The 23,467-nt window shown below is 34.6% G+C and overlaps 1 protein-coding gene across 7 annotated transcripts in view; it reads left to right on the forward strand.

The window, feature by feature from the left end:
• The window catches only part of PDS5B (PDS5 cohesin associated factor B), a 194,971-nt gene that overhangs the window by 102,899 nt on the left and 68,605 nt on the right, over nt 1–23,467 (forward strand). For all 7 annotated transcript variants that reach the window (XM_079902880.1, XM_079902882.1, XM_079902885.1 and 4 more), the window contains 7 exons: nt 520–665; nt 3,170–3,321; nt 4,577–4,690; nt 10,733–10,814; nt 14,158–14,206; nt 16,476–16,615; nt 18,157–18,272. In XM_079902880.1, the coding sequence (XP_079759006.1) occupies nt 520–665; nt 3,170–3,321; nt 4,577–4,690; nt 10,733–10,814; nt 14,158–14,206; nt 16,476–16,615; nt 18,157–18,272 (799 nt within the window). The remainder of the gene's footprint in view (nt 1–519; nt 666–3,169; nt 3,322–4,576; nt 4,691–10,732; nt 10,815–14,157; nt 14,207–16,475; nt 16,616–18,156; nt 18,273–23,467) is intronic.

Consider the following 23,467-nt stretch of genomic DNA (forward strand, 5'->3'; position numbering starts at 1 on the left):
AGAATTGCCTTACGGTCTTTCCTGTAATCCTATTTCTTGGCTGCCATTACCTTAATTTTACTCTTTCAATAACCTCACTAAGGGTTTACATAGTTAAGGGACAGAAACTTGAATTCTCTAGCCTTTTCCGATTAGAACCACTTGACTTGAATATTTTAACCATTTAAAAAACAAAAGTGAAATATTTAACATTGATATACTTCTTGGTTCATTTATATGGTTTGTTGAATTAATGAGTTTAGGAACTCCTTAGTTAACTACCCTGTCCCACAAATGGGGAGGGGATTTACTCCTCAGTTGCATGTAAACTACTGTATTTTGCCTGAAGGACTGACCTTCTTTCCTTCTTCCTTCTCTTTCTCCCTTTCTCTCTTACCTACTCCTAATGTTTTTGAAATATTGAACCTTCTACTTAGGTTTTGTTTTTGTTGTGGTTTACTTTCAAAGATCTTATGCAATCTTTTCAAACATTTTAGTTGTCAAAGTTTCATTTTAATCAAATAAAATTTTATCTTTCAGAGTATCTTAAAGTGAGGTCACATGACCCTGAGGAAGCTATTAGACATGATGTTATTGTGTCTATAGTTACAGCTGCTAAAAAGGATATTCTTCTGGTCAATGATCACTTACTTAATTTTGTGAGAGAGAGAACATTAGACAAACGGGTAAGTAGGGTTAATAATTATTAGTAGGTTTGCATTTTGAATACTTGAAGTTTAATAGTATTTCATTTGAAAATATTGAGATTTAAATGTAATTAGCCCTTTTTGGGGGGGAGGCATTTTAATATCTAAAATAATGTTTATGAGAAGATTTTACTTTTTGTTACATTAAATTTTATTAGTTTTTCTTTATTAGGATTATTTGTTCTCATCCTCAAAATGGGTCAGCTCTAAATGGTAGAGTAATCAGATGTTTAACCTGTACACTAATTTTAGTAAGTGACTTTTGAAAAGGCCTCTGAACACAACTTCTCTTTTCTCTTTTTCCTTTCATATGGGTATCAGTTCATAGTCCTCTAGCTGATTGTATTATAATTTCTATGGAATGGAAAATACAAGATGTTTTCTTTTTTCTTTTAATTAATTAATTAATTAATGGCTGTGTTGGGTCTTTGTTGCTACATGCAGGCTTTCTCTAGTTGTGGCGAGTGGGGGCTACTCTTTGTTGTGGTGTGCAGGCTTCTCATTGCAGCGGCTTCTCTTGTTGCGGAGCATGGGCTCTAGGAGCGTGGGCTTCTCTTTTTGTGGAGCATGGGCTCTAGGAGCGTGGGCTTCAGTAGTTGTGGCGCACGGGCTCAGTTGCTCAGTTGCGTGTGGGATCTTCCCGGACCAGGGATCGAACCTGTGTCCCCTGCATTGGTAGGCGGATTCTTAACCACTGCGCCAGCAGGGAAGTCCCAAAAATGTTTTCAACATGGCAAAGCTAACCCCAGCAGAGCAGCATGCTTCGAGCCTATCTCCCATGACCCCAAATCTTCCTTCTAGAGCACTGAACAGCTCCACTCTTTAGTTAGTGGCTTCTGAAGAGGGCACTGTGTCTTACATTTGTATTCCATGTTGCCTAGAATGTATTAGGCACTCAGTAAGTGTTTCAGTGAATATTTATTCTCCCCTCCTCCCCTTTGCCTTTCCTTGATGGCATGGATTTTACAGACTTAGACTTAAGAGTAATTTTGGTGAAGGATGAAAATCTTTGGTGTATTTAGGGGTTAATAAGCAAAGAAAGTGGGAGGCCTCTTGGTAGATATGAATAGCTGTAACTAGGTAAAAACTTCACAACATTTTGAAAGTCACTTGTATGGTCGATTGTGCTATCTCCATCATTTAATTCTCTCTTTGATCATGTGGGTTGTGGATGGAGAATACATGGACAGGAATTGCATGGTTTTCCCTCCAAATCTATAGGTATTCAGAGCAACTTATTTTAGTTGATAAATTTAGACTTGTTGTTATTGAATATTTCAGTACGGTATTAAACAATGAAAAGGCCAAAAGCTGTAAAGAAGGAAAAGGAGATTTGCATCATGGTAGGATAACAGCCTTCTAAGTGTTCAAGTAAACTTTTTCATAGTTAAACTTAGAATTTAAGCTAAGTATTTGTGTATTATTGGGATCATAATTCATGTATGTTTTTGATCATCATGGTGTGTTCATCATAGGACTGCTTGGTTCATTCATATAAATATTAATGGAGTACCAAAAAATAATTAAATATATTTATGTTACTGGCAGTATTAGAATATGCTCTATCTATATCTTTAAATTTTCCCTAAAGTAGCACTTTCGGGAATTAGAGATAAGATAGGGAATTGGAGATAAAGTTTTTACAAACATATTGAATTTTTATTTTATGAGTAAAGCTTTTGAAGTCTTTTATTTCAATATGTATGCAGTGGATGGATGAAATAAGGACTATTATTTACTGTAATTAGTTGAAAGAGAAACCAAGAGAAAAATGTTGCTGTGAGTGACAGACTGCAAAGGAAAAATTAATAATCTTCGCAGATTCATGAAGTTCTTAATATTACTTACACTCTACTGATTATAGTGCTGTGTTTATGTAAAATTTAAGATTAAACTCATACCAAGATAATTAATGTTAGGTATACTATAACAGATATGTATTTATTTTAGAAAATAGTTGAATACCTTTATACCTGAACGTCTTTGCCAGATATACAAAATGAACCACTGATGTGTCTTTGCATTCAGCATCTGATAAAGCCATTGTCATGTATACCTTTAATACACGTATGCTTAATATAGACCATAATTTGGAAAAAACTCTATAAGGAATAGCTCACAGTTTATCCACTTAACTGTCTTTGCCTTTTACAATTTGGTAGCATGCTTTCCCTCACTCATTCTAAGTGACATTAAGTAGATTGTGATTGAGTTTTGTTTTTTAGGGATTGGTAATGGGTATAAGATATCAAAGCATTAAAATTCTTTATACACGTTAATAGATGTCTGTGCTTGACATAGTAGATATATTAAAATGATAGTTGTGTTTTTTCATACAGTCATTACAGATTGACATCCAGGAACTGAGGTATGATGAAAATAAATTGTATAAAGTAAATAAAAAAACTGGGAAACTAGACTTTACTGAATTAATATAATGGAGGCATTTTTAAATTACGAGAAAAATTTTTGTTTTTTTTAAGTGGAGAGTGCGCAAAGAAGCCATGATGGGACTTGCCCAGATCTATAAGAAATATGCTTTACAATCAGCAGCTGGGAAAGATGCTGCAAAACAGATTTCATGGATCAAAGACAAATTGCTACATATATATTATCAAAATAGTATTGATGATAGGTAAGTTAAAGACACCACATGTAAAATGTTTAGTGCTTTTGGTATTATATAACTGTTGTTGAGCTGTTGTTTTAGGCTAACTATTTTCTTTATAACTTTAAACTCCCTCCTCAGTTTTTACTGCAAATTAAAGGTAGTGAGTGACTAGTTGCTTTCCCACCAAAGCCATAAATGAAGTAGTAATGTACATATAACTTTAGGGATGGATATGTCTTTTATGGTCATTTTCGTATACTGTGTTTTAACAGAGTAATATTTGAAAGTAGGAGTGTATGTAATTATTTAAATTTTGTTTCATAGATAATTGTGTTATAAGGATTCACATTCATTTTTTCAAATAAAATTAAAATAAGTATACAACCTTTGGATTTAGACATTTTAAATACAAACAATTCCTACTCAAGGCTAAAAAAACTAGTTTATAAATTTATATAAAAACACATTATCTGAATATAATCTTTGTATTTTTCTATTCCAGTGTGTAAGGTTAGATCTTATATGGAACCTAGCGATTTAGTAGTTAGTAGAACTGTAAATTCTGCTTGCAGTCTGCATTGATTTGATGAATTTTTAGTGGGGTCCAAATGATCTTGCTTATTAACAGGTGAGAATGAGAAAATTAAGAACCAGTAGGACATCTTACAATTTTAAGAGGTATGGGAAGCAGAAACTGAGTATCTTAGGTTGATATTATCTAAGAGACTTTATAGTTATTATTTTTAGAAAATTGACGTTTTTAAGCTTTTTGAGCGTGTGGCATCAGTGCACAGAGATTTGCATTATGGTTTCATTGCCCACCCCCCACCATTTAATTTTTCTTTTCTCCTTTTTTTCTTTTTTTTACTTTTATCTAGGTCTCTTTTCATGATGATCACTACAAAAAGTCAAGAATCTTAAACATTTCTTTATGGTTAACTTATAGATGTTTAGAATTTGTCACTTGGAAGGTTCTGGTGTAGTTTTTTAACCCTTTATTATTTAGCCAATGAAATTGAGTCCCTGGTATATAACTTGCCCAAGGTCATGCAGAAGTAGTTAATCTTAGTTAGGTATAGGACTGTTTCCAGTACATCCAGCTAAAATTTTTTCTTTGGCTCTTCTTCTTATAGAAAGAAATCTTTGATTTGGAAATCTCATCTCTACTCAGAAAGAAGAAGCTCTTTTATATGTGTTCTTTATGTGTTTTGGAAATTTACATACATATTTAATACGTACATTTAAAGAAATTAATACAGTACTTTATGTTTTTTCGTAGATTGCTTGTTGAACGGATCTTTGCTCAATACATGGTCCCCCACAATTTGGAAACTACAGAACGGATGAAATGCTTATATTATTTGTATGCCACACTGGATTTAAATGCTGTGAAGTATGTTTCAAATGTTAAACTCTGTTCTTTCCGTCTTTTGCAGTATGTTGGATTTTATGGAAAAGAAAACAACTGTATTTTTAAATGTCAACAATTTATGTAATGCAAACATTGTTTAAATGGTCAGACACAATAAAATACTTGGATAGGATATTTTTTCAGAAAGTACTGCTATTAACATGAGATTAACAAGGATTTTTGTAACTAATTAAAAAACAGAGCTGATTGACATGGAATCTTTTAGGATTTAGTTTTTCTCTCTCCAGATTTTCATATTGTTGTCTCAAGAAATGCTGATGTACCTTTTGTTTTTGTTTGTATTCCTTAAGGCATTAGAAAGGTCCATATTGTGAAATTAGTACTTTCTTATTTTCACCTGATACTGATTTGAATTATAGAGTAGGGCAGTAGGATACATATTTTTGTGCTGCATAGCCTCAACATGGTGTTATAGTTTGATATAAAGGTAAGCACAAATACATTTTTATGACCATGTTTCATTCAAAAAGTGCTTTTGTATGGCTTTGTAGGGAATTGGCATTTTGGACATGGGAGAGGCATTGCTAATTGAATCGTACTGAGGCTTAGGAAATTGAGGCCTAGAGATGGATATGCTCTAGGTTTCAGAAAGTTTAGATCATCAGTATTCCAGTGAATGTGTAACTTAATCCCCAGCTAATGGGGATTAAATATTCAGAAATTAGAAGTATACGGAGCTGTATATAATTTTCATTCCTATCGCAGCTTAATGGGACTTTTAACTGCACTTCCCACATGGAAATTATTATGTATGCTATTTATATCTTTCATAGGAATGTTGAGAAAAAGGGTTGTAGGGGGAGAAATGTACATTTCTTGATACCCACTGTACTTCAGGCACAGGAATATGTGTTAACTGTGGCTGCTTTTCTGCTACAATTGGCAGAGTTGAGTAGTTTCAACAGGGACCTTATGACCCACAAAGCTTATAATATTTACTTTCTGGCCTTTTATAGGAAAAGCTTGGAAACTCCCAGTATAAATGATTTTTTTTTCTGTTTTACACATGATGAGCTGAATCCCACAGAGATCAATGAACTTGCACAAAATTACACAAGTAATAAGAGCCAAAGCCAGAATTTTTTTTTTTTTTTTGCGGTACGTGGGCCTCTCACTGCTGTGGCCTCTCCCGTTGCGGAGCACAGGCTCCGGACGCGCAGGCTCAGCGGCCATGGCTCATGGGCCCAGCCGCTCCGCAGCATGTGGGATCTTCCCGGACTGAGGGCACGAACCCGTGTCCCCTGCATCGGCAGGCGGACTCTCAAGCACTGCGCCACCAGGGAAGCCCCAAAGCCAGAATTTGAACTCAGTTCTTCCTGGTTCCAAAGCTCATTCTTTTTCCACTGCGTATAGTAAAATATGTTACCTCTATAATTAATTGTAAAACATAAAATTTTCATATGCTAGCATCTGTGGAATTGTAATGCATCCTTTTCTTCATGGTGCAGTTGATGGCCTCTTAGAATGGATGAGATAGGATATGTATATATCCCATTTGAAACAACCTATTTAAATCACATCCAATCTGGACTCCTTGACTCAGTTCAACTGTCATTCAGGAGTAAAAGTGAATTAAAGACACTTGCAAGCAAAAAATGAGAGTTCACCACTCATAAATCCTACTTGAAAAAATTACTAAAGAATAAAAAAGGAAATTGAATCCAGAAGGAAGGAATAGGATAAAATTTTCTTTACAAGGGGTTGGGGTCTGGATTAAAAAGTAGGTTATCATCTAGGCTGATATTGTGCCAGTGTACACCACTGCAATGATATGTGAACTCTCTTGAGAGTCCCTGGGATACCCTGCCCCATGCCAGGGTAGACCCTGTCAGATAACAACATGTTAAGATGGCAGGTAAAGTGTTCTAATGTTCTTTTGTCATATAAGAGTGAGGACAGACATGTTGATTAATTAGACCATGAATCAAGTGTGCATATTAAAACTTTGAGTCACCCCTAAAAAAATAGAATTCGAATGTATAACTTCTAAACCCATAGGAGCAAAAAATTAATGAAAACCTTAATACCAGAAGTGGAAAAGAAAATAAAAAATAATTGAAAATAGAATACACAAAACATAAATAGCAGTTTCAAAACTAAATATTTTTATCAGATATCATTCATCACTTAAATGACAAGTCCATTTGATTGAATTAAAAAGAAAAAATGGTGACATAGGAGATATACTGGAAGATAATGTCATGGAAAAGCTGAAAGTAATTTCCAATCTGTGGATCAATTGATTCTACAGAAATGGTTGGTGAGTGAATGAGTATTTATCTCTTTTAAGTTAAAATACTTAGAGAGAGAGAGAGATAATGTTTTTAAAATTACTTTTTATTTTAATCAACTTCTTGGAATTAAGTGACCAACTATACACCTAATGCTTCTTAACATTTTATTACTTACACTTTAACTTTACATTTATCTGTGATTATTTTCTCCAAAAGTCTTTACACTTATTATCATGAAGTATTTAATGCACACAAATCATGAGTTTTGAAGCATAGTAATAAAATAAAACTATGTATGAATCTACCACCCAACTTGTGAACACTTCTCTCTTTCATCCTCCTATCTTCCTCCCAGAGGAAACCACTAGCTTTAATTTTGTGTTTCTCATTTCCTTTTAAAAAAGTTTTATCATATGTATGTATGTATCCCTTAATAATATATTTTTAATTTTTGCTTGTTTTTGAACTTTATGAAAACGGAATAATTGTGGGTATACTCTTCTGTGACTTGTTTTTTCACGCCACTCTATTACGTTCCTAAGCTTCATCTACTCTATATGTATAGCTTGTGGGTCATTCATTTTCACTGTGGTACTGAATTACTTTGTCATTAAACCACAGTTTTATTCCATCATCTTGGCATTGCAAATCTGAGTCAGTGCAAAGAATGGACATTTGTGTCTTTCCATTTTTTTAATAATACAAATAGTACTACTGTGAACATTTTTCAATTTAGTATACACATGCAAGCGTTTCTCTAACGTATGGTTATGAATGGTTCTCAAATTTGGCTGCACATTGGAATCACGTGGAGAGGTTTAAAAAATACTGACACATGAATCTCATCCTCAGAGATCCTCATTTAATTTTGTCTGGAGTGTAGTGTGGGCATTGGGGTTTTTAGGAAAGCGTTTCTGGAGATTGTAATGGGTAACCAGGGTTTAGGATCACTGGTATACAGCTATGACTGGAATTGCTGAGGATGCACATTTTCAGCATTATAAACTAGTCAAATTATTTCCCAATATGATTATACTAATTTATACTCTTACTCCAAAACATTATCAGGCATCTTATTTTTTGCCAATCTTTTGGGGGTCACATTTTTTCTCATTTTTTTCATTGGCCTGAATACTAATAATATTGATGTTTTACTTAATGTTTCTAATTTCACCACAGTCCTCTGTATATAATACTCTGTATTATAACACCTGTCCTACTTCATTCATTTACATTACCATTCTAGCCCAGAAAGTCATTTGAATTTTTGTGACCTCTAATTAGTTTGAAAAGTATTTTAAAATAGCTGCTTAGGGGGCTTCCCTGGTGGCGCAGTGGTTGAGCGTCCGCCTGCCGATGCAGGGGACACGGGTTCGTGCCCCAGTCCAGGAAGATCCCACATGCCGCAGAGCGGCTAGGCTCGTGAGCCATGGCCGCTGAGCCTGCGCGTCCAGAGCCTGTGCTCCGCAATGGGAGAGGCCACAACGGTGAGAGGCCCGCGTACAGCAAGAAAAATAAAAAATAAAAAAAAATAAAGTAGCTGCTTGGCAGGTGGGTTCCTGCTAAGAACTTGTTTGGTAAGGATTTTTCTTATTTACTGAAAGAGCCATATATTTTATTCTATATCTGTGTTCTTTTGGGGAAGACAAAATACTTCCTATATTTTAGACTTTTTGATGTGTACCCACTTTTGGGTAAGTCCCTAGGTTAACTGTAAGTATACTGATTACCGGAAAGGAGAATAGAGGCAAGCTTGGGTACTGTCTGATCATGGTGTGTATTTCTACCTCCCCCAAGTTCCCCAGAACAACTGTCAGTGACAAGAGTAAGTGGTAGTATCAGGTGTCCTGGTTGTGATCTTCTCTTTCATTGATCAGGCTCTCATCTAGATAGTTTTGAACTGTGGAGTCTGATGGGTAATTTGCCAGTTGGGAGTAGAAGGTTGGAGGAGAGTTTCTCTTCAACATTTGGACAGGTTTCTGACTGCAGCCCAATGGTAGTCGTTTGTTTCTTTGAACTGACGCAAACCTGTGGTATGTTGGTGCAAACAAGAAGCCATAGTGAGGGAACTAGTTGTCTACCTAAAATGTCACTTAACAAATGGAAGAGTATCCAGGCTCTATCCAGATTTTTCACGTTTATTTAGTGACAGAGCTGGAATTCAGGCTAATGTTAAATAAATGGATATTTGTCTTCCTATTGTAGTAATACTGCTTCTACTAGTACAACTTTTTTTCCTTAAGTACTGTTTAGAAAGGCAAAGCACAAGGACAAATTGTCTTTGCTGCTTAATATAATTTAATTGAAATGCTCAAGAGGATGCTCCCCCTGAATGTTATAATACAAATTCTTAGTCAGTGATGGTCACTTTTTGATTTAAGCTATAGCCATGATAGTTTATAATAAGCTTTAGAATTGCTTAAGATTTCATCTTTAAGTTAATAAATAAGATAATTTCTGCTTTATTTTTCTGCTTTAAGTGAAAGCAAGTTTCAAAATCCAGGGCTTTCAGAAGTTTTAAGTAGTGATAAAATGTATAGGTAAGGAGAGAATTCATTGACTTTGGAGTTCACAAGTAATTTCACAGATGACTACTCTGTTTCTTTGAAAATTATTTACAGTCCTCTGGATAATGGTCATTTTTGTTTTAATGTTTACATTCGTAAAGTGTGCCAGTTAAACTTTGTGGAACTTTAGTAACTGGAAGACAGTAAAGTTTAGCTATTTCAAGATGAAAATGCCCCAGTACTGTTGTTTTGCCAGTACCATGTTGAAGGGACTACTATGAAGGAATTGTCCAAATTTAAGCTAATTTGTCTCCTTTAAAAAATACAAAGATATTTTTAAAACATACTGCTGAGGAGGGTGAAAATATTAAACAATTGCCTTGTCTATCAAAAGAAAAAGTGTGTTTTTATATGGTTTTATATGCTTCTATATTAAATTACTCTTATGGCAGTGCTTCATATGTGTGATAATGGAGGTTAATAGAAGTATAGATAATTGAAAACAATGAGAAGTATTATTTGGTTTTGGAAAATTTCCTTTTTAAAATTTTAAATGTGAGTGGTTCTGATATTCTATAACTTAATATTTAAATAACATTAACTGCTGTCTGTGATTTATGTATATTTTTTTGAGTACCTATATAATTTTTTTTAGATTTAAATTTCTGCCTGAGAACAATAGAAGTGTTATGGTGATCAAAATTTTTGCCATATAAAATGAATGTTCACTTATATACATATAATGTAATTTATAAATATTACTTATAAATAAAAGTATATAATATAATGTAAAATTATAATATTTTTGTTTCAGGAAAAAGTATCTCCATTCTCTCAGGGCTCAGTCTTTTCCGTTTGTGTCTTTTATTCCTTTTCATCCGGCCTGCTATTGAATACAAGACCTTACTCCATTAAATATTGCTTTATTTCTTAAGTTTGTAATCTCTGCAGTTCATTGCTATGCCCTTGCCTACAAACATGTTCCAGTTAATGATAGATTTTCACTATTTTTATACAAAAGAAAAACAACCACCACTAATCCCTTTCTTTTGATATAGCCATCTCTTCAAATGTTATTATCTCTTATATTTGACTTCTCTCTTTCTCTTCATGTATCATCGGTTGCTTAGTCCTGTAAATTTTACCCTTCTCTGTCATCTCCATTTGTAATTTGAACTCCTAGAAAAAATTAACATGGTTGGGATATTCTGGAAGGATGTTTATCCCGTTTTGTTATTTAAATTTATGTATGTGTTTTTCAGAGCACTGAATGAAATGTGGAAATGTCAAAATCTGCTCCGACATCAAGTAAAGGATTTGCTTGACTTAATTAAGCAACCCAAAGTAAGTTATCAACATTTTTGCTAGTGTTGAACAGCTATTTCTGTGTGGAACACTTCTGACTCTAGAACCTATGACCTCTAACTTAGAACACTGAAATTTTTAAGAAACTTATTGCTTAGAAAAATTTAAATTTACTATATCTGCAAAAGGTGATACCCAACAGGAAGGAGAATGTGCTTCTGTGTACACAGAATGAAGCCTTTTTTGGTAGCTTTAAAATTAAAAAAATAAAACCAAAACAATAACTCAGCATTATTGAAAGCATAGAAAACAGTAAAATTACACTTAATGTTGCTACACTGAAATGCTCCCATCATCTTTATATAGTCTTGTGGTTATAGAAAGTTTTAATATCATGTAATTATAGTTTAGTATCATGATATTTTTACTTATAATTAATATGGTAATTTTAATGTATTACCTGGTCTTCATAATTATAATTTAATGGTGGTTATTCATCCAGTTGATGTTGTTTGAGAATGTTGTATGTAGGCCTATAAAAAGTATAATTCATCTAAAAATCAGTGTGCCTGGTCACTTTAAATTGCATCCAGGGAAAACAGTGTAGTGTTATTTTTTGTTTCTTTTTCAAGCACAGTGGACCACCCCCCACCCCGACCCCCCCCCCCCCACCCCCCCCCCCCCCCCGACATACACCTCATGTTCATAGGACAGAGGTCAACAGAATGGAGTTGTTTCATCTAAGGGGAGAAAATTTCCAGTTTTCCTAGGTGTAAATCTTGCCATTTGCCCTAAAAATCAGTAAGCTAACAGTAGTTGTTTGAGTGGTTTTTTGTGACCTCACTTTTTTCTTAACCTCTAAATCACTAGTAATAAGGCATTTCATACCACTTGTTTGCCTGATTGAAGCTTACAACTGAGTAGTATTTTTGTTTTATAGGCTAACAATGACCTCTTTGTTTATGGTTTATTGAACATAATTTAACCTTCTGTGATTCCTGAGTATATTGAACCTGCTAGAAGTTTTTCCTTATAGTCAATGACTTAAAACTAGTTTTAGAGATTCTGCTATTTCAGTACGTTCTGTGCGAAGGAGGAAAATTGGAAAATCCCAGTTAAGTTAGTGTGTTTCAACCAAATAAACGTGTGTTAGTCAGTGTTATAATGCAGTGTTGATGTGTTTCAGATAATAAGCTCTGGTTAGAGTGCCCTTTTTTGCCTCCTAGAGACTTGTTAATTTACTTCCTTTAGGTAAAGTTGCAAGAATGTTCTTATTTGCATGTGTATAAAATTATTCCTGATTTTAGGCATTATTGAAGTCATTAGCAGCCGAATAGCATAAGTGTGTAGATCATATGTTGAACAGTGTGATGTATGAGACGGTAACCAAAAATAACTTTGTTTTTGACTCTCACTGTCCCTTTAAATTTTATTTAGTGGGGGCTTCTGTCCTTTGCCTGTTCATAAAAACTTGGGAGGGTCTCATGACATTCCTGTTCAGTCTACATGAAATAAAATACAATCTCAATTCAGTTACAATGTTTTATTCCCTTCCACTTTGTGGTATTTTCCCTTAAATTATCTTAAAATAATTAACAAGTTATCCAAATCAAAGAGGGAATTCTCATTCATGTGTGGTGGGGGATGAAGAAGAAACAGAATGGAGGAGGATAGTACTCTAAAGTGGAATTCTAGTGAAAGGAGAATTCATAGTCTCTTATTACTTAATATTCACTTTATACTGAGACTTGTAGTAGATATTATAAAGTTAGAAAAAAAATACAAAGCTGTGTTTAACTTTTATAATTCTGCCTATTTTACCAGGAAGACTCTTAGATATAATAATCAGTACATGTTTCATTGGCTTCCTCATTATTCTTTCTGATTAAGATAGTTTTTATTCTTTCTTAGTAATGTAGCTCTTCTACTTCATGTAACTAAATTGATTTGCTCAGTGTCACTCAAAGTGACTCTGTAGTTTGCAGTATTGTACTTTTTTTTTTTTTTTTTGCGGTACGTGGGCCTCTCACTGTTGGTGGCCTCTCCTGTTGCGGAGCACAGGCTCCGGATGCGCAGGCTCAGGGGCCATGGCCCACGGGGCCAGCCACTCCGCGGCATGTGGGATCTTCCCGGACCAGGGCACGAACCCGCATCCCCTGCATCGGCAGGTGGACTCCCAACCACTGCGCCGCCACCAGGGAAGCCCTGCAGTATTGTACTTTGTTGGTGATGTTTCTTTTTCATGTGGATCAACTTCTAGTAAGGCCAGCACCACCTCTTTCCCCCCAAATTGAAAAACAATAGAAATCTTATGTTTCTATTCGGATCTATTAAGTTCCAAATATTTGGGAATTAGCTCTTGTATGCTATTCTATTATTCTTTGTCTCTCCTTCCTTTTAGAAAGCTCCTTCTCAATAGGGACAGTTTATTTGTTTATTTTTTGATTTGTTGCTTTCACCCCAATGTTTCTCTAGCTCAGTATTTTATGCAGAGTTGCTCAGGGACTTTTTTTTTTAGTAACACCTGATGGAATGAATAACTAGTATTCTTAGAAACATCTTTTATACATGTGACTTTACAGAGTGTATTACGTGCAGCACAATGTGATGAACACATTCATTCACTGAAATACTACCCTGATGCAACAAATAACTAGCACTCTTGGAAAATTTTTGTACCTGTCAGTGGCATCTTCATTGTCTTCATCCAGTGTCTTCCCAGTGGCTTCATGACTATGCCTTATAATCCTCAGGGTTAACGATTTTAGGAATACCTCAGTTCAATCAGAATTATATACTTAATTGTCAACTTTTTGTTTGAGATAGGCTAAAAATGTGAAAACCAACATTTCCAGATTAGTTTCCTTTTTTAAACTTAGTTGTCCTGTTCTTTGAGTACTTAAGAAAAACAAAATATCTCTGTGTCCCAAAAGGTTGATGTAGCAGTCATCTGTTTTTGTTTTGGAGGCTGACAAAACAGGACAAGGGAAGAGGCAACGACAGTGGAGTATGACTTCACTTCTACCTTTCATTCGGTTCATCTGGAGTTTAAACATGGCCAAAGAAGGAGCATATAGTGGTGGTCAGGGCGTGGGCCGAGAGCATGAATGGGTTAACTTAACTTTACTTACTTAACTTTCTGAAGAATACAGTGAAGATTATTGTTAGGAGATTTTTTTTTTTTTTGCTATTTACTAATTGTTTAAAATTAAAAGACTTTTTTAAAAGAGTAGTTTTGGGTTTACAGAAAAATGAGCAGAAAGTACAGAGTTTACATATACCCCTACCCTCTCCCCATTTCCCTTATTATTTACATCTTGTTTTAGTGTGGTATACTTGGTACAGGAGGTTCTAATTTTGCATTTTTTTGTGTGATTTACAGACAGATGCCAGTGTCAAGGCCATATTTTCAAAAGTGATGGTTATTACAAGTAAGTTATTTCAAATATATGTAAACTTTAAGGTTTATTTGAAACATTTCTTTCGGATAATATAAAGTGTTTCTTGGAGTTCCATTTTAGGCTATGATAATATAGGAAAATATTAAAGTTTTTTGATTGATTTTTTTTCCCCCCCAACACTCCCAGCTTTCCTTTTTTTTCCTGATTTTCATTTATTTTGCATACTACACAGGATTATTTTGTGTGTTGATACGAGCAAAAGCTGGGTTTTATTACATAAATTTATTTTTGAGAATACATTCAAATTACTGCATAACCTTGCTGTTAAAAACTGCATGTGTGCTTTGGTATTGCTTGGTCTAATGTGAATCTATCTGAAGCTAATTTCATCCTGAGTCAAAATTTACAATGAAAGATATACCTAATAACTACAAGAGAGCTTCTTTGAAAAAAAAGTTAATTTGCTTTTTTACTTTCAGTGATTTTAAATAAAATGTTATTTAATTGCCTTTAACAGTAAATACTAAAGGATTGTGTAGCACATCTCCTTTGTTCAGGGCAGGGGTAGGAAAAAGTAGCGGTTTTTGTAGGTCATTTGCTTTTCCTCTCACCTCAGGGATCACTGTGTATAGCATATGGATGGAGGGAAAATCAGGAACACCTGGAGGAATGCTTCTACTGAGCTTCCATGTGGTAGTAATGAAGAGTTCTTAGACGGATTTTTGAGATATTAACAAATATTCCGAGATGTGTGTGGAAGTAATGCTAAGACACCAAAGAGATCAGTAACCTAATTCACTGGGTATTAGACTAAGTGATAGAAGTTTTAGCATGAGTAGAAATTTCCCAAAAAGACCAAAATGTCTTTTAGTCCTGAGCAGTTAAACATAAATTAGTTTTCAGTCCCTTTGGATAACTTAAAGCAAGTGATTTTGTGCTATTGCTTTTTAACAACTATTTCTCTGGTTGTTTGGCTGCAGACACTGTCCCCTAAAGGAGATCGTCTCCTATATTCTTTCTTTTTTTAACCCCCTATCCATTTTCTTACAACAAGTACAGTATTTCCCAAATTCTGTTGTGAAGAATGCCAGTATCCTGCAGGTGTTAATAGTATCATCAGAAAAAAGAGTTCCATGGTCTAGTACGTTTGTAGAATCCTGAATTAAAGGGGTTTTCTGTTGTTGTTTTTCCCTCCCTCCCTGTCTCCATCTCTGTCCTTCCCTCCTCTCTCTCTCCCTCCCCCTCCCTCTATCCCCATTTCACTTTCTTTTTGTTTTGTTTCTTAAATGGTATGCTTTATTGTAGCCTTTAATATGATGCCTATATGTTATGGAGGGGCTGTAAAGTGACATTTTCCAAAACTGTTGACAAACAGTACAGTAGAATTTTTGTATTCTAGAAATATGGAAATGTCATACAGTCAAGTAGTTAGGAGGAAAATTTGTTCTTACTATATTCAGTCATCTAGCCAAGAGTTAAAATGGAATTTCAGAGTTGTATATGAACTTGAAGACTGCATTTACTGTATTCGTATTTTAAGATTCAACACACTTCTACTACTTTTATTAGAGTCCATGGTTCTATATTATAATTTCTGTTATTAGAAGGATCCTGCCTAGTCTTGTTCTCCCTCACAGTTGTGAGTAGCCAGAAAAAGATTCTAGGATGAATATTTTATTAGCTTTCATAAGTCTTTTGATACATGATGTATTAGAAGAGTAGTATAAAACTCATCTATGATTCTACAAGAACTCATCCTTTCTCATGTGATAATGGCCTACCCAGCAGTAACACCTGGAACGTGTTGCTCAGCATGTGTTGGTGCCAAGTAGCATGCGTGCGTGTGTGCATTATCTCTGGATGGTTTAACAGTAAACAGTGCAGTACAGGAAAATGGTTTCTTCTAGGTAAAACTGATTGATCTTCATCTCTTACTCTGAATTGCAAAAGAACAATGTATACAACAAGCTCAAGGGATAGTAATAAAATTGGTATTACTCAGGTAGACATGTAATGCCTTTAAGTATTATAAGGAGTTATTTAGAAATAGCCAGTTTGGTCTTTCTCTGCATAGATGGTCCTTCACAATGATCTTATTTTATGTTTCTAGGAAACAGATTTTTATTTGTGAAAATTTATTATTGAAGGTGCTCTACAATTTTTATCGCATTAAATTAAATGAATTTGTAAGTTAGGATTATTCATCAAAGTAATAAAAGGAATGAAAAATGTTGATCTCATTTATTATTTTGATAAATTTCTAAAATTGTATTTTAATTGAATTTTAATTTAATTTAAGGAAATTTGCCAGATCCTGGTAAGGCTCAGGATTTCATGAAGAAATTCACACAGGTGTTAGAAGATGATGAGAAAATAAGAAAACAGTTAGAAGTACTTGTTAGTCCAACATGCTCCTGCAAACAGGCTGAAGGTTGTGTGGTAAGGAGAGAAATTTAAAAAGAGCTCATGTTTGGAGAAACCTCCAAATCTTTTTTGTCCCCTTTTGTAATTTGTTAAGTAAAATTTAGAAAATATCACAAAAATAACAATACAATTAAACTGTAATTCCTCTATAGAGACAGTGGTTAATATTATGGTGTATGTTTATATTATACATGTATCTTCGTACATTTTACTTTCTCGTTAATTAGTCTTTTGCAGTATTATATTTAGTAGCAACATAGCACACCATTGAATACGTGTACCATAATTTATTGAACGGCCCACTTGTGTTACACATTTAAATTTTTTCCCAGTTTTTGATTAATGTAAAGAATACTTAATCTTTATAGCTAAGTAATTTTACACAGTCTTGATTTCATTTCTTTAGGATAAATTCATTATTGGCCAGTTATCACTGTTGGGAACAAGCAAAACTCAAACAAAAACATCATTATTTTGATAGGATTTGTAAAATTGGTTGCTAGTCATCTGACCATTTTTTCTCCTTCAGTATATTAGCTATTCTTACTTCTTTTGTAAATTGTGTGTTTTTTAGTCTTTGCCTATTTTTCTGGAATATTTATCTTTATCTCATTTGTTAGTATGTCATGGCACTGTATGTTAATTAAGCTGCAGATATAGTTTTCTATCTGTTGTAGTTTTCCCTTTTCATTTTGTTTATGATGTCCTTTACATACTATAGTTTTGTTATCTCGCTAAGTCTATCAGCAGTCTCCTCAAGGTTTTTGTCTTTGGAGTCCTGCTTATGGAATCCCATTCTGTTGCAGGTCAATGAAAATGTTTACTGATGTCAGTATTTTTTTTAAATATTTATTTATTTATTTATTTACGTTGTGCTCAGTCTTAGTTGCAGCACGCGGGCTCCTTAGTTGCGGCTTGAAGGCTCCTTAGATGTGGCAGGCGAACTTTTAGTTGCGGCATGCATGTAGGATCTAGTTCCCCGACCAGGGATTGAACCCGGGCCCCCTGCATTGGGAGCACAAAGTCTTAACCAGTGCGCCACCAGGGAAGTCCCTGATGTCAGTATTTCTTAATCTGTTGCCCATGCATCATCCTAAATTCTTTTTTAAAAAAGATGATTTTTGGCTCTACGCCAGGTTGACTAAATGAGAATCTTCACAATGAGACCCAGGAATCTGTAGTTTTAATGGACTCCCCTAATAATTTTGCTTGTTGAAGTTTGTATATCCACTGACCCTTGGTTTTATTCTTTCGTATTTGTTTTTTCATCATTTTGGAATATTTTTGGTGTAAGGTGTGAGATAGGGATATAACTCTGCTTTTATTCTAAATGTCTGTTCAGGTATTTCAGTATAACAATATATTGAATAATCTACCTTTTTCCTACCTACTTGAAATATTACCTTTCTCCTATGCTAAATTCTTAGTCTATTCCTATTGATTTGTTTATTCCAGCACCAATACTATGTGGTTTTAATTATTATAGGTTCTTAACATTTTAATGTAATGAATTATTTAAAAATACTTTTTTAATATTTTAAAAATCTACATTACAGCGAGAAATAACTAAGAAGTTGGGCAACCCCAAACAGCCTACAAATCCTTTTCTGGAAATGATCAAGTTTCTCTTGGAGAGGATAGCACCTGTGCACATAGATACTGAATCTATCAGGTATTTGTATATTAAAATATTGAATTTTCATTACTATTAATTCATTCATGCTTTAGTAGTCAGTCATTATTGGGTACCTGCGCTCATTATTGAGTAAGGCATTCATAATATAGGTTTATGTATATACATAATGGCTATACCCTAATCTGTAGATATCTGTAAATAGATCTATTCATATATATGTGTATGTTTGTATATATACATACACTCCTCTGTATATATATATGTATGTATTTAGTTTTTCTTGTTATATATTTTAATTTAGGTACTCTTTCAACTTGGATGAGAATTTGTCAATCCAAGCCTAGTTTTTGTCTGTTACTAGTATACTAGTTAGTTAGCTTGCATAGGTTAACTAATAGAAACAAATTGCAGTTCTGTTCTCAGGAAAAGAAAACTAAGTGAATATGTTGTAAAACAACATATGATGCATTTTCACAGATATCTGAGAACTGAAAATGTTATTTTTAAAACAACCTTCATTTAAAGTTTCAGGTTTGAAACTTTATCAGCTGACTGTGATATCTTGGAAAATACTTTCTATTTATATCTGTACTTGGTTTTGTAAAATGTGGGAAGAGCTCTTTTCTTTTCTATTTATTTATTTCTTTTTAGTTTTTATTTTAATTAATTAATTAATTTATTTTTGTCTGCACCATGTGGCATGCGGGATCTTAGTTCCCTGTCCAGGGATCGAACCTGTGCCCCTTGCATTGGAAGTACAGAGTCTTAACCACTGCACCGCCAGTGAAGTCCCCGTTTCTTTTTTTTTTTAATAGCTTTTTCTTAAATCTTTCAACTGGTTGAAAAAAGAAAGTACTTATAAAATATATATATATAGCACACTGATTTATTTGTGATCAGTAGTACCTTTCAGAGCTTTATTGGATTCTAAAATAAATAATAATAATGGTACACTCTGTACTCAGTAAAGCCCCTTTGGGGTTTTTTCTTTTTTTTTTTTTTTTTTTGAGGGCATAGGGTGTAGCTTTTCACTTGTGACCCTCCATAGAGTAGGGAGACAGACCCTACTTTGGATGCCCATTTGTCACTTTGGACTTCTCTTGCATCATTTTTCATTTGAAGAAAGGGTTCTTCAGTTTGAAAAACAAAAGGAAACAGAACAAAAAACCAGAACCTCTATATTAGTACAAGGAAGAATCTGAATCAGACTGAAATTCATTAATTGAATAAATAATCCCATGCCTGCTACAATATATTTGAAGTGATGCTAGTTAGATATTGGCAAAGCATATTTTCTGCTTTTCATCAACCTTCTGTTGAGTAAGGGAATAGAGAGTTTTAATCAGGAAATTATATTATAGTTCTATAAAATTGGTGCAGATAGTGTTCAGAGGACTGAAAGAAGATTTGTCAAAGGGGGTAGTATTTGACCTAAGAGGAAGAATGGGGTAAGATTGTATTTCTACAGAAATGGGAGGAGTATTCTAGGTATTGAGATTAATATAAGCCAAGCTAACTGGGATAGGAAAGAACAAGGATATTTAGAAAATGATTGCCATCTATTTAAAGTACAATATGGAGAAGTGTAACAGTGTTATGAGGTGATTCTAAAAAAGCATTTGGGGGGCTTCCCTGGTGGCGCAGTGGTTGAGAGTCCGCCTGCCGATGCAGGGGACATGGGTTCGTGCCCCGGTCGGGGAAGATCCCACATGCCGCGGAGCGGCTGGGCCCGTGAGCCATGGCCGCTGAGCCTGCGCGTCCGGAGCCTGTGCTCCGCAACGGGAGAGGCCACAACAGTGAGAGGCCCGTGTACCACAAAAAAAAAAAAAAGCATTTGGGATCAGATTGTGGAAAGGCTATAAGATCTAACTTTAGAGCTTTTACTTTGTTCTTTGCTCTGTTGAGAACCAGGAATGATTGATGATGGATAGGAGGAGGGAAGTCAAAAAGATAGACTGCTAAGGTGTTGTTATAATTGTCTGTGGATGGTGGTAGTGGGATGGAAGGGAAAGAACATATTTGAGGAAGGTTTTAAAAGAACAACGTAAAAAATGGGTCATCTTACTGGAAATGGGGAATAAAAGGGAGGAGTCACAAGTATACGGGGTCAAGTCCAGATGATGAATAGTATTACCATGAAAAGAATGAAAGGAGCTGGTAAGAAAGGATGCGCTGCTTATTTGGACGCAATTTTTTTTTAATCAAGGCAAATTAAATTTAAAGTGAAACTGTGAGAATAGATAGTTCCCTGAGCAAGATTATGTAGAAAAAAGTTAAAAAGGTCAAAAGATCATGGACAGAACCTTGAAATTTTTTTTAACAGTAGAAAAATTACAGAAAGGTAAGAAAACCAGGTTATTGCAGTATTTTGAAACTTAAGATAGAAAAAGTTTCCAGCAGTAATATGTGTGATGAACAGAAAGACTGAGGACCAAAACAGGTCTTTGACTTTAGCAGTTAGTAGGTCATGGTGTTACAGAAGAAGTGTTCAAACATAAATAATAGTAACAGGTAGTAGCCATTAGTGCTTATAATGTGCCTGGGCTGATTCTCTGTGTTTTACATGTTTTAACTTACTTCTTAACTTTATAAGGCAAGAAATATTTTTATTCCCATTTTACAGGTAAGGAACAGTGAGCTACACAGGTGTTTGAGTAACTTTCCCACTGCTGGGAAATAGCTAGCGGCATTTAAACTGAGGAAGTCTGGCTCCAGCGCCCTCTTGCTTTAGCCACCACACTGCAGAAAGATTCCACTCTTGTTCCCCACCAGTAGTCAATGAGTGTCCAATTCACCTAACTCTTCCTGATAGTGACTTAACCTTTTCAGTCTTTACCTTTTTATAGGTGAATGATGGTACTATTTTTTTAAAAAAACAAAAAATTGGGAATAAAATTGAACATTTTTTCCCTATGTGTTTCTTGGCTAATTGTGTTTCTTCTTATTCTTCTGTGAGTGGCTTAGAGGAATTGTCTTATTGATTATATGAATGCTTTATAAAGTAAGGCTAGTAACACAGTTTGATTACCTTTTAAATTTGTGCTTGACATTAATAAATATTAAATTATATAATCTATTATTTGTTTCCTTTATGATTTCTTTCTGCCTTTGGTATCATATCAGATGGTTATGTTTTTTACATTTAGTCTTTAATTGGTCTGGAACTCATTTCGTTGTAAGGTGGAGATAGAGATCCATCCTTTTTTAAAATCCTGATAGCTAGTTGTATCAGCTCCATTTATTGAAAAATTGATTCCTTCCCATTTGATTCGAGATGTTCCCTCATTATAGCATAAATTCTTACATTTGGGGTCTTACTGGATTTTTGCCTTGGTTTCTTTGTCTTTTGAGGCTTTTATGATACATTTTTATCTCACTGAGAAAACTCTTTCATCCCTCCTCCCCTAAAATGTACTAGATGTTCCCAAACATTAATTAATTTTTCCAGATGAGCTATAGAATGTGTCTGTTGAATCTTGTCCTACACCAAGTTGTGTTCCTCTGAGATGTAGTGAAAAACACCATTTGTGTAATTCTGTGTTTCCATGCTTGTCTTGATTTTTTCAAATCTTTATGCTCCCTTAATATAATTTCAGAAGTTATGTACAGATTCTGTGCATTTAAAACTTTTTAAAATAAGTTTATTCATTCATTTATTTATTTATTGGCTGTGTTGGGTCTTCGTTGCTGCACGTGGGCTTTCTCTAGTTGTGGTGAGCGGGGACTACTCTTTGTTGCCGTGCGCGGGCTTCTCATTGCGGTGGCTTCTTTTGTTGTGGAGCACCGGCTCTAGGCGCGCAGGGTTCAGTAGTTGTGGCACGAGGGCTCAGTAGTTGTGGCTCGCAGGCTCTAGAGCACAGGCTCAGTAGTTGTGGCGCACGGGCTTAGTTACTCTGCGGCATGTGGGATCTTCCTGGACCAGGGCTTGAACCCGTGTCCCCTGCATTGGCAGGCGGATTCTTAACCACTGTGCCATCAGAGAAGCCCCTAAAACTTTTTATTCCTAGTTATTTTGGCTTGTCATTATAAATAGATTTCTTCTACCCCTCACCCGCCTGTATTTTTTAGGTGGCTTTGGCTAATACAGAACAGCACAGTCGATTTTTAGTGTTTTATTGGTGTCACCTCACTGAACTATCAGTATTTTGTAATAGTTTTTCAGTTGATTCTCTTCGGTTTTCCAGGTTGATGCTTTTTCCTCATAGATTTTTTAATATCACTGGCTCTTGTTCTTTGGTTACTAGCTCAATTGTACCTCTTCAGGAATGCCTTTCCTGACTGCCCTGGTTAACCAAGGGTCTTGTCTTCTTGTCTTGGCCTTCTTTCTAGTCCTATTGTTCCCTGATTTTAATGTATTTGTTTGCTTATTTTTGGCCTTTGGCCTTCCCTCGCTAGACTTGAGAGCTTCATGCTCTTACTCATGGAAGAAAATAATGAATTTAATTTTGGATATATGGTATTTTTCATTCCTATGGTACATCTAGGTAAAAATGAAACCTTGGGACTGATGAAAATATGGGAAGAGGATTCAGGCTGAAGATTTTTATTTGGGGTGGTTGGAGCTGTGAGAATCAGTTTATCAGGGAAAATGGGCAGAAAAGGACAAAACATCCTCAAAGATACTAATTGTTAAGGGAATGATAAATTTAAGAGGACGCTGCAAGGAAGACAGGTATATTTGACTTGTAGCTTGACCTTAGATTTGAGTACATAATGTTTTTGTAGAAATGTAGATCTACTAAACATTTTAAGGAACATTGAATAATTGAATTTTCTTATATTTTGATATGTATTATGTCTCTAACCTGGTGTCTATTACTTGTTTTTTTGTAAAAAGAACAAATACCTACCAGAGTGAATGATTATTTTCGATAATAGACAGTGCATTACAAATAATTATTTTAAAATTACATAAGCTTGTTTTTAGAAGAAAATTTCAAAACATTGTGTTTCCTTTTTGATATATTCTGAATGTTCTAGTGAGGATTTATTGTGTGTCTGTTATGTGGCATTTTTACACCTTTCAGGAGGAGGCCTTTCTGGCTTTTATAACAGTCCCAGACACAGTAATATTTGCTAGATGGTTTGAAAGTGCTTAATGTTGCCATTTATCCTTTATTTCAATGTACGTTTTTCTACTTACTGGAGTAATAACGAACTTTAGATAGTTAGAAAACATCTATTATCATTCACATGTTTAGGCATAAACTTTACACGGAAAATACAAGAAT

This window comes from Stenella coeruleoalba, assembly GCF_951394435.1.
Source record: "Stenella coeruleoalba genome assembly, chromosome: 18".
NCBI lineage: Eukaryota > Metazoa > Chordata > Mammalia > Artiodactyla > Delphinidae > Stenella > Stenella coeruleoalba.